Here is an 11,344-nt window from a genome sequence, read left to right as displayed (position 1 = left end):
CGTTTCTCATGATGTACTCTGCATAGAAGTTAAATAAACAGGGTGACAATATACAGCCTCGACGAACTCCTTTTCCTATTTGGAACCAGTCTGTTGTTCCATGTCCAGTTCTAACTGTTGCTTCCTGACCTGCATACAGATTTCTCAAGAGGCAGATCAGGTGGTCTGGTATTCCCATCTCTTTCAGAATTTTCCACAGTTTATTGTGATCCACACAGTCAAAGGCTTTGGCATAGTCAATAAAGCAGAAATAGATGTTTTTTCTGGAACTCTCTTGGTTTTTCCATGATCCAGCGGATGTTGACAATTTGATCTCTGGTTCCTCTGCCTTTTCTAAAACCAGCTTGAACATCAGGAAGTTCACCGTTCACATATTGCTGAGGCCTGGCTTGGAGAATTTTGAGCATTACTTTACTAGTGTGTGAGATGAGTGCAATTGTGCGGTAGTTTGAGCATTCTTTGGCATTGCCTTTCTTTGGGATTGGAATGAAAACTGACCTTTTCCAGTCCTGTGGCCACTGCTGAGTTTTCCAAATTTGCTGGCATATTGAGTGCAGCACTTTCACAGCATCATCTTTCAGGATTTGAAAGAGCTCAACTGGAATTCCATCGCCTCCACTAGCTTTGTTCATAGTGATGCTTTCTAAGGCCCACTTGACTTCACATTCCAGGATGTCTGGCTCTAGGTGAGTGATCACACCATCGTGATTATCTGGGTCGTGAAGATCTTTTTTGTACAGTTCTTCTGTGTATTCTTGCCATCTCTTCTTAATATCTTCTGCTTCTGTTAGGTCTATACCATTTCTGTCCTTTATCGAGCTCATCTTTGCATGAAATGTTCCTTTGGTATCTCTGATTTTCTTGAAGACTAGCAGGCCCGTAAATGGCTCCCCTGGACTTGCACTGTCCACCTGGTCCGCCTAAAAGAGCCAGTCACTTGGGTTTTGGGATGCTGCCCCCTGGTGGCCAGAAGCTATAAGGACATGAGGTGGGGTGGAGGTCGGGGTTGGGGAGGTGGGGGCGGTGAGCAGCCCCATTGACTTGACGGGCTGAGTGCACTGCCAGCCAGACAGCTGGAGCACACACTTAGAGAAGGTAGGGCAGCTGGACCCCAGAGAACATCACCCATGAGGCACAATGGCTTCATGTTTAAGCTGGAGTGTAACAGACTGGGCCCAAATCCCGCTTCTGACATTCCCAGACCTGTGATCTTAATTAATCAACTAATTGCTGTGAACCTCAGCTTTGTCTGTATAATGAGTAGCCTTCTCCTCCTGGGTTAGAGCCGTGTGCCCCTGCCATAACCTGGAGATTCTTTCTAGAGCATCCATTTTACTTCATTATCATTTAAAAATGGAATTTCTATTATATATTCAACTCAAAAATCATGGTTGTTTTAAGCAAAACCTGAAGGCTTCTGAGAACCTGGGGTTCATACAGGCTGTGAGTTGGGTCTGCCAGCCCCTCTCCCCAGGATGCACCTTCACTGGACTCTGCTCCTCTACCAGCCCTCTCCACGTGCTTGGCATTTTGGACACATCTCACTTAGCCCTCATGCAGCAACAGATTATCCTCATTTTACAGGCCAGAATTCAGGTTCAGAGGGGTCGAGTAACTTGTTTGAGCGCACACAGTTGCCACAAGAAGGAGCCAAGCCTCAGACCCGAGTCTGACACCAGAGTCCTCTCCTGCCCACCACAGTAGGAGCCCTGGAAGGTGCCCTTCCGGCCCTGAGCTCTCCAAGGAGCACAACTAGGGACATTTGCTCACTAATGTACTCTCCCCAGGGCCACAGCACCAACTGAGGGAGGCCATCCTAGCCAAGGGGGCCGAGCAGAGAGCAGCCAGCACTTCCACTTCCCCCACTCTCACCCTCCCTGGCTCTCACCCTGCCCCCCGGGGAAAGGCCAGACAGACGGTTACCAGCACGACTTCCTGCTGGCCCTCAGGAGATGTAGCCTGAGCAGTTCTTCCTTTAAAAAATTTTTTTTTATTTATTTGGCTGCACAGGGGTTTAGTTGCAGCATGTGAGATCTTGTTCCCTGACCAAGGACTGAACCCAGGACCCCTGCCCTGGGAGCACAGTCTTATCCACTCGACCACCAGGGAAGTCCCCAGTTCTTCCTCTTGTCCGATAAATTCCCTGGCTGTTTCAGTTCTCTGTCTTGCCAGGAACTGCTTTGAACGGAGTTTCTGAGGGAACTCAGGGGCCATGAGCAAGCTCTTCCACCCACTCTCCCGTGCCAGGGCTGGGATTGTGGACACAGCCTTTTTCTCACTGAAGTCTGTTTTCAGGGGGCAACGAGGAGAGGTGTCCCATGCCCCAGGAAAAAACTAAAGCGTGGAGAGGGGGTAGGACTCAACGGAGGTCATACACCTAGGGACAGCACAGCCCCTTCCAGGTTTCTTCCTGGAGCCCATCTCTGCTGGCGGGAAGAAATACCTGAGCATCACCAAGACGGGAAGGCAGTGTGTGTGAGGAACCATGGGGAGGAGGCCATGGTTCAGAGACATGCAGCTGGCTGGTGGTCTGGACGAGGCAGACCTACAGGCTGAGAGGAAAGGCTCTGGAACGTGGCCAGCCACCTTCCACTCAGCAGGCTCAGTCCCAGGTGTGTCTGCAGACCTTAAAGCACCCCAGAGTGGCCATCTGGACTTCTGGTTATCCAACCATCCACCCGGGAGGTGAAGCTGTACTGAGGGTTATGGTGCTGGCAAGAGCCCTGAGTCTAGCCTGACTGCCTGCCCCTGGTCCCTCTCCCTCACAAGCCAATCAGCATGCCTGAAACGCTGCCATTGGAACCACTGCATTCAAGGAGGCTGCCGCGTGATGATGAAGACAGAGATCAGGGTGATGCTTCTACTAGCCACGCAAAGCCAAAGGTTGCCAGCAAAGCTCAGCACTTGGGTGAGAGGCCAAGGACAGAGTCTCCCTTAAAAGAAACTAGTTGTGTTGAAACAGACTTGGACTTTTAGCTCCCAGGATTTTGAGACAATACATTTCTCTATTTGAGCCACCCCATTTGTGGTTCTTTGTTATGGCTGTCCCAGTAAACAAATATACCAGTGAGTACCTCTCCATAGAGATCATTCAACAGTCTGGCCTCTATCACCATAGGCTATTTTATCTGTTCTTGCATTTCATGTAATCATACTGTCTGTATCATTTGTGCCTGGTTTCTTTTGCTCTCCAAAATGGTCCTAAGATCCATCTCCATTGTTGTATGTATCACTGGCTCAGTCTCTTTTTTTACTGCTGTGTAGTGTTTCATTGTATACATATTATACAATTTGATTATCCATTTCCTTTTTAATGGGCCTTTGGGCTGTTTCCAGTTTGGGGTTAATAGGATAAAACTGCTATGAACATTCTTGTTCAGGTCTTTTGTGGCATATGTAGTGAGATTGTTTCTGTGTTTTTCTCTTGTTTTTTTTGTGTTGTTTTTTTTTTTGACAGTTAAACTGTGGTGTTAGAGAAGACTCTTGAGAGTCCTTTGGACTGCAAGGAGATCAAACCAGTTAGTCATAAAGGAACTCAATCCTGAATATTCATTGGAGGGACCGATGCTGAAGCTGAAGCTGAATACTTTGGCCACCTGATGTGAAGAGCTGATTTATTGGAAAAGGCCCTGATGCTGGGAAAGATTGAAGGTAGAAGGAGAAAGGGATGACAGAGGATGAGATGGTTGGATGGCATCACAGACTCAATGGACATGAGTTTGAGCAAGCTCCAGGAGATGGTGATGGACAGGGAGTCCTGATGTGCTGCAGTCCATGGGGTCACAAAGAGTCAGGCACAACTGAGTGACTGAACAACCTGTAGCTTAGCATGCCTAGTACTTTTTGTTGTTGTTCATCATAGAACACTGTTAATGAGAAGTTGTAGAGGCTCTGTATGATGTTAACTTGGTCTAGCAAGTATTTCTTTTTCTTCTAGAAGGCAGTTAGAGAAGAGAGATTGGGATCATCCGGGGCCAGGTTTCCACCTTCTTAAGACCTGGTCTAATTTAGTTTGTCCTTAATCCCCATGTACTGTACAGGGTCTCATTTGAAAGTCTGGGGGATTTTTCAGCAGGGTGCTCCTCTTCCCTGGTTCGACCTGACCTCCAAGAGACAGCCACACCCTCTGCTGAGCCTCTTAGCCTTTGAGCTCTTACATTTATTTGGCTCCTTGGTTTCTCATTCCTCCTGCTTTGAGACCAGCAAGGCATCTTGAAGGTTGAACAGAATATGAGCTCACTTCTCTGCGTGCGCTTTTATCCAGGTGCTCAGCTTGAGAATTCCATGGACTGCACAGTCCATGGGGTCGCAAAGAGTCGGACACGACTGAGAGACTTTCACTTTCACTTGGCTTCTCAAGGGCTGAGTCCCCGTTTGTGCCTCCCCTGTCTGGGGAGATCCTTGAGAATCTCAGTGGCCACTCTTTGCCTCAGCCTGAAGGCCTGGATCACTTTCAAACCAGCAAATGTCTCACAAGGAAGAGGGGTAGCAAGTCAGGCTTAAATAAATGGGCTTTCCTGGGACTTCCCTGGCTATCCAGGAGTTGGGACCTCCTTCCAATGCATAAGGTGTGAGTTCAATCACTGGTCCGAGAGCCAAGATTCCACATGCATCATGGCCAAAAAGAAGAAAACAGGCAGAACATAAAACAGAAGCAACATTGTAACAAATTCAATAAAGTCTTTAAAAATGGTCTGCATCAAAAATAAATCTTAAAAAAATTAAAGTAAATGGGCTTTTCTTCTCAGTGGGGTCCTGGACCCTCGAGTCTAGCTGCCTTGTTGCTCTCCAATATCTTCAAACAAATCTTAAAAAACCTACCACTTATAATTGCTCTTAGTGGAAGGTTAGTCTGTCACCACCTATTTCATGGTGGGAGTTGAAGTCTCATCATTGATTATTTGTCTCAGCTCCCATTCGTTGAGTTTGGCTCTGTGTTCCAGGTACCATACCTAAGCTTTTTCATGCTTTTCAAAAAAGGAATCCTCAGAACAGACCATTGAGGTAGGTGCTATGGCTGTCCCCATTTCACAGGTGGAGAACCTGAGTCAGAAAAGGTGAAAAGATTTGCCCAGGATCAGGCAATCATAAAAAAGATACAGAACTTGAATCCAGATATAACTGACACCAAAGCCAACCTTTAACTGATAAGACAACCAGCCTCTCCAGTCTAGCTTTGAGGTTAAGAGCTGGCTCTAGGGACTCCTTTCTCCATGAAGCCCTCCTAGAATACTCCAAGTGTCTCTCTCACCTCTGCTCTTCTATTGCAACGACTGTGTATGCCAAGATCCCCATGTGCTCCCACTGAGAATGTTGGCACCCTGGGTATCCTGAAGGTACAGTCCCTGAGGGCGGGCCTCACACACGCCTGGCACAGCCGATGCAGACTGGGGCTCAGAGAGGGAGAGCGCATGGAGGAGATGGAGTATAGAGGGAGAGCTTGTTCATTCCTGGGGCAGGTACAGTTCCGGGAGAGCACGTGGAGGAGGTGGAGTACAGGGAGAGAGCTTGTTCATTCCTGGGGCAGGTACAGTTCCGGGAGAGCACGTGGAGGAGGTGGAGTACAGGGGGAGAGCTTGTTCATTCCTGGGGCAGGTACAGTTCCCATCTCTGGGCGAGCCCCAGTGGTTGTGTCACAGGCTGGGGCGGGCAGGGATGGATGATTGTTTTCAGAGCTCTCTGTTTCTCCTTCCTACAAATGAAGCAAACAACTTGCTGAGAATAGAGGGGCAGGCTAGGAATCCTGAATAGTACCCACAGAGACTTAGCCCCAGTGTGCGGCCTGCTGAAATCTCTGGGGCCACAAGGGTAACATGAGGAGGAAGTGAGCAGTGGGCCTGGGGGTCAAGGAGGCCGATTGGAGAGGCACCCGCTGGCTGATAGGAGTGGCCCAGCCTACAACACTCACCTGTATAATCTCCAAGAATCCTCAGGATAGCCAGGGTTTGATGGGGAAAAAGTGAAAGGATGATGTTGTTTACTTGTTCTGGGACCTTGGGCCCCTTGTTCGCCCCCTGTATAAGATGGGCCCATGTCTCTTGCCAGCTTAGCTGGTCGGTGGGTACAATGGAAGGAAGGCCACACTGGCAGACTAGGTAGAACTGCACCAACTGAAGGGTTACACTGTAGTAACGCTGGGTCACTTCCAGGATGGCCAGCCCCCACAGCACTGGGCACACGTCCATCTTGGTCTGGTCCAGGCTGCTCCCAAAGGCCAGCGGGAATGACTCCAGATGGGTGGACATAGGGGGGGCCCTCCTGCTGTCCTACTGTGGGAGAGGCCACCTGCTGTGAGCAGCTGTTTTCCCCTTCCCTGGAGGCCCTGTCCTTTCCTGAGACGCTCAGTGGACTACCATGTCCCTCGCAGCTCCCTCGGCCACCACCAGCCCAGCCACAGTGGCCTCCTCACAGCCTCCCACATGCAGTGGGGATGCCCCTCACTGGCCATCTGTCCAAAAGGGCTCCCCTTTCTAACAGGTCTGGGATGCCTTCCCCCCCTCAACACCCCACACCTGCCAGGGGAGAAGAGGAACTCAGCTGACACCCTGTAAACATTCCCTCGGGCCTGCCGAGATGAAACCCAGGAAGGAACTCAGCGGCCTCTCCTAGCCACAGTCCCACGGGGTTTTCAACCTCTTGGCAGCAGGGTTGCACTTCTGCAATAGGAAATTACACTTCCAGTTTCTTTCCTAAAGGGAAAAAGGAAGAGAGCAACAAAGTCGATGGGCATGGTGACGCATCACCTCCCCAAACCACAGTTGTCATTGCCATCCCCAGGCCTGCCCAGCCCAGACTCACATGCCCCCCAACCTCGGGGAGCTCACAGCTGCTGTCCCAGAGCTAGATGCACCCCAGGAAGTAAGGTAGGTGGAGATCAGAGGGGCTTGAACTTAAACTTGAGGGCGGCGGGGCAGGGAGCAGGGCCCCTGCAGGCTGCTCGCCAGGCACATACCCCAGAATAACTGGAAACAGGAGAAGAGCTCTGCAAGGCCAGGGGGATTGCTACGGGCTCTGGGGTTCCCAGCGAAGCAGAGTAAGGTCACAGGAACAGTGGTGAACCCTTCTTTCCAAGGGATTCTCTTAGGGTCCCTAGGCCATGGGATTGGTTCCTAGAAGTGAACCCCGAGTTTCTGGCCAGGCCTGAGGACTTGGACATCCAGCTCAGCTGTTCTTGTACTTATATAAATGAAAGTAAATAGGGCCGGTGTACACACACCTGAGGGAGAGGCTTTCTGCAGGAATACTGGGGCCAGACAGGGAATGTGAATGGGGTGTGTGGGGGCGGTGTGTGTGTATGCATGAGGGAAAATGGGGTTTCTTAAGGGCTCACCACTCACTGTCAGACTGAGAGGCTCTCACCATTACTTCACCAAAAGACAGGGGGTCCAGAGTGTGTAGAGGACTGAAGCCTGTCCCACAGCTTTTAAGGACCAGACTCACATGGGGTTGCTCTGGACTTGATTTCACATGATTTTCATGTGTGTGAGCCTCTTCTCAGTTAGCTATTTGGCAAATGTGCCTCCAGACACTTGCTGTCGCCTGGTCCTGTCTGTACTGGGCAGTGGGACTCAGGGCGTGGAGGCAATTCTACCCTCAGGAGGTCTCAGGAACGACAGAGAAGATGGGACAAGGACCCACATCACTGATACACAATGGAAAGGGGGCAGCCCCGGGGGAGTCTTCTTGTTTGAGGGTCAGAGTGTAAACAGAGGAAAAGAGCTGCATGGGAGAGGTCACATATGAACCAGGCCTTTAAAGATAAGCAGTTTGGGATGGAAGATGCGTTTTCAGGAAAGAAAGTACTGTAAGCAAAAGCCTGGAGCTGGAAAAAGCATACAGTTAGCTATTCAGATCCACTCAGCCCTCAGTTCCTGCAGAAGGTGGTGGCAGGTCCTGGGCCATCTGGGGTTGGTACACATGCCAGGGAGTTTATGTTCCTCAGCTCCATGGGGGAACAGAGACTCCCTGCATGTTCCAGTTAGATTCTGAAGGACAAATTTCTGGCAATGAAGTTGCTGGGGCAAGGGACGTGTGCATTGCACATGGGTATGGCCAGTCGACCTCCAGGGAGCCCCTATCAGTTCTGAGAGAGATCTCAGCTCTTGCCAAGTGCATCCTCAGGACCCGTCTTCTGCCCTAGGCAGTGAGGAGCAGATGTTCGCAGCATTAGCATCCATAGGAGCACTTGGAATGTGCTTGTTGCTGCTGTTCAGGCGCTCAGTCCTGTCCAACTCTTTGAGATCTCGTGGACTGCAGCACATCAGGCTTCCCTGTCCTTCACCAATTCCCGGAGCCTGCTTAAACTCACATCCATTGACTCAGTGATGCCACCCAACCATCTCGTCCTCTGGAATGTGCTAGGTGTCTTTGTTCTTCCTTGGTGTGTCCAGGCAGCCTTTCCCATCTCCCAGGAGCAGGCAGGGCTTCCCTCTTCTGGGTCCCTCCTTAATGCTGGGAACTGGAAGCCCCTTCTCCTTATGCAGCTGGGTGCTCCTGTTGATTTGCTCGTCCCAGCAGCTGGTCAGTGCCTGGCTCAGAGGAGGGCTCAGCAAGCGTTTGTCATGTGACTGTCGGATACAAGGAAGGTGGATCCTGTCTTCCATTCTTCCTTTCCCAGGAAGCCAGGCAAATTGTCCCCAAATGCCAATATGCCACCAAAACCCCACCACACAGGCTGGTGTGCCTTGGACTTTGCAAAGACAAGGATGGATGTACCTATGTTATGTTAAAGAGAACTAAAATTTAGAGAGTTAGTGGCATTTCCCACTAACTCACAGAGTGTGTTAGGGATGAAGTTGAGGCTAGAAACAGTGGGCCTGAGCTTCACCAGCTCTGCCCATGGCTGCAGCCTGGCTGGAGCAGAGTGACCACATTCACGTTCAGTGCCCGGCTCTGCTTGGCTGGAGGTGACCAGGGATCCCTGAGGGCAGCAAGCATGTCTAGGCTCAAGGAGTCACAGAGGGAGTGACTGCCACCACTCAGGCCTGTGCATCTGTGTTCCATCTTTCCCAGGCTCCTGTCCATGGAGAGGCCCCTCACAGTCCTTCGGGTGAGCCTGCACCACCCCACGCCGGGCTCTGCCACCTTTGCTTATGTCCCTCCTCAGCTGGAACACGACGCCAGCCCACTGCTGGTGGGCAGGGGCCCGGACGCCCACCTCCGGCTGCAGCTCCCTCGCCTCTCCCGCCAGCACCTGTCACTGGAGCCCTACCTGGAGAAGGGCGGCACCCGGCTGGCCTTCAGCTTGAAGGCCCTGAGCCGCAAGGGCAGCGTGTGGGTCAATGGACTGACGCTGAGGTTCCTGGAGCAGGTGACCCTGGGTGCCGTCAACAGAGTGGCCTTCTCTGGCGTCCAGATGGTGGTCCGCATCGAGGGAGGCACCTCCCTGGAGGCCTTTGTCTGCTGCTTCCATCTCAGCCCCTCGCCTCTGATTTACAGGCTCCGCGCTGAGGAGACGGACGAACGGGAAAGCGTGCCCCAGGAGCAGCCTCCCCCAGGTGCTGGGCATGGGGCTCCAGATCACCTGGGGTTTCTCCACAGCCCTCTCCAGCCCAGCCCTGGAGGAGTGCCAGAAATACCGCTCCAGAGGGAGCCCCTAGACGGTTCGCTCAGCTAGCCCCGCCGGCCACCCTGGAGCACGCCTTGGCTGAAACAGGACTTGAAATATTCAAGCTACATCATGCCAGGTTGACAGGCCAGGCCCACATAATAATGAACTGATTCTGCAAACATGAATGGCCGGGGGTGAGGGGAGCGCCTGCCATGGCCACAGCTATGCGAGGTAACAGGAACTTCATATACTTTTAAAGGCCCTGAGGGATTCTGGGAGCCTCCCTCAGTGTTTCCCCACATTTCCCCCTCTCCTCTGACTAGGAGTTACTTTATGTCGCTAATTTTGTGTGCTGTTTAAGAGTTGGAGTTTGAGGTTGCACCAGGAATGCAGGGACACATGTAACAATTACGTTTGTGGTAGCTCGGGGTTACCTTGGGCTTTCAAATACCCACAGGCTCTCAGGGCTTAGGGAAGCCTGTGTTTAATAAACTGCAAGTATTTCATTAAGCTGGCATGCCCGACAGGATTCCCTGATCCCCCAGATGGGCCGCATGCACGCCACGTCGTCACGCAGAGGTGGGGGTGGGAAATAGAGAAGAGGTGTAAGAGGAAATTGGAGAGGTGGGGGCTCACATCTCTGGAAAGAACGAAGGTAGAGTCCAGGGTTTCCTGGGGATGGGGAGCTGGGGGCTGGGCCTGCTTGGGAATTCACTGTCAGTGTAACCGCCTCATCCTCATGGTCCCTCACTCTCACCTGTGGATCGAAGTCTTGGAGGACCAGAGAGCAGAGGTCTTCAGGGGAAGGTGGCTTCACACAGCAGTGGGCTCTTCCAGGACTAACTCTATGAGAAGGCAAGGTGGGAGGTTTTGGTAGAATGCAGTGCAGCGGTTACTTCACTCAAGGGTGGCTCATGTGCCCATGCGGGTGGACTAGCAGGGGATCAAGCATGGGCTCATTTTCTCAGCAAATGTTGGGAAGCAAGTGCTGGGGAGCAGAGCATAAGCAGCCACACTCCATGCCATGGGGATGGGGAGTGTGGTTTAGAAACCATGTTCACCTGTGTAATGAAAGGAGGGGCCTCAGACCCAGATGGTTGCCATCAGCCTAGACCCTGCTCTGTGATATCCAAGGCCCTGAAGCTGCCCATTGGCTGGCTCACATTCCAAGTCTGTAACCACCTTCAACAAGGTTTTCAACATTCTCCACTTCCTGCCCAAGAAGAGAGATGCTTTTGCACCCAGGCTGCAAGGAATTTCCACTGCACTGCCAGGTCTGACATCGTCTCCTTGGGAAAGATAGCAGTAGGCAGAACCCAGGCTGCTCTGACTTGGGAAGATTCTATTTTACAGGGAGTGAGGCAGATACACTCAAGTCACACCCACAAAGCAGGAGAGGATGAGTGGTGTAAGAGAAAGGGGCTGTCCAAAGCTGTGAATGGCCCAGGGGGCTCGCAAAGCAGTCCTTCACTCAGTCATTCATCAGACTTTCACCAAGCACCTACCTTGTGTCAGATGCTGTGCAAAGCCCCAGGAACCAGCGATGAACAGGCTGACCAAGCCCCTGCCCTCAAGGAGTTTACAGGGGACTCAGTAAAGACATGCATTCTGGAGTTAACTCACTGTAGGCAATGCTAGAGACATCGTGTTTTCTCTCTCTTCACACTGGGGTTATTAACCTCAGCTCTACGCTTAAGTGACCGTGTCTGGTGAGTACTTGCTATGTGCTCAGCACTCTGCTAGGTGCTATGTGCATTCCCCCATTCAATCTTCACAACACCCAGACAGACACAC

At 51.6% G+C, this 11,344-nt stretch overlaps 1 protein-coding gene across 1 annotated transcript; it reads left to right on the top strand.

Moving 5' to 3' along the window:
- The first annotated feature begins 6,714 nt into the window (after positions 1-6,714).
- TIFAB (TIFA inhibitor) lies at positions 6,715-10,060 on the top strand. The gene is made up of 2 exons (XM_019963646.2): positions 6,715-6,863; positions 9,013-10,060. Exons 1-2 carry the CDS (start codon positions 6,799-6,801, stop codon positions 9,614-9,616), a joined length of 669 nt encoding a protein of 222 aa, XP_019819205.2. The 5' UTR covers positions 6,715-6,798; the 3' UTR covers positions 9,617-10,060.
- The last annotated feature ends 1,284 nt before the right edge of the window (positions 10,061-11,344 follow it).

Source organism: Bos indicus, chromosome 7, assembly GCF_029378745.1.
Source record: "Bos indicus isolate NIAB-ARS_2022 breed Sahiwal x Tharparkar chromosome 7, NIAB-ARS_B.indTharparkar_mat_pri_1.0, whole genome shotgun sequence".
NCBI classification, from domain to species: Eukaryota; Metazoa; Chordata; class Mammalia; order Artiodactyla; family Bovidae; genus Bos; species Bos indicus.
The sequence above is the reverse complement of the archived record's forward strand: the minus strand, read 5'-3'. Positions and strand labels throughout refer to the sequence as shown.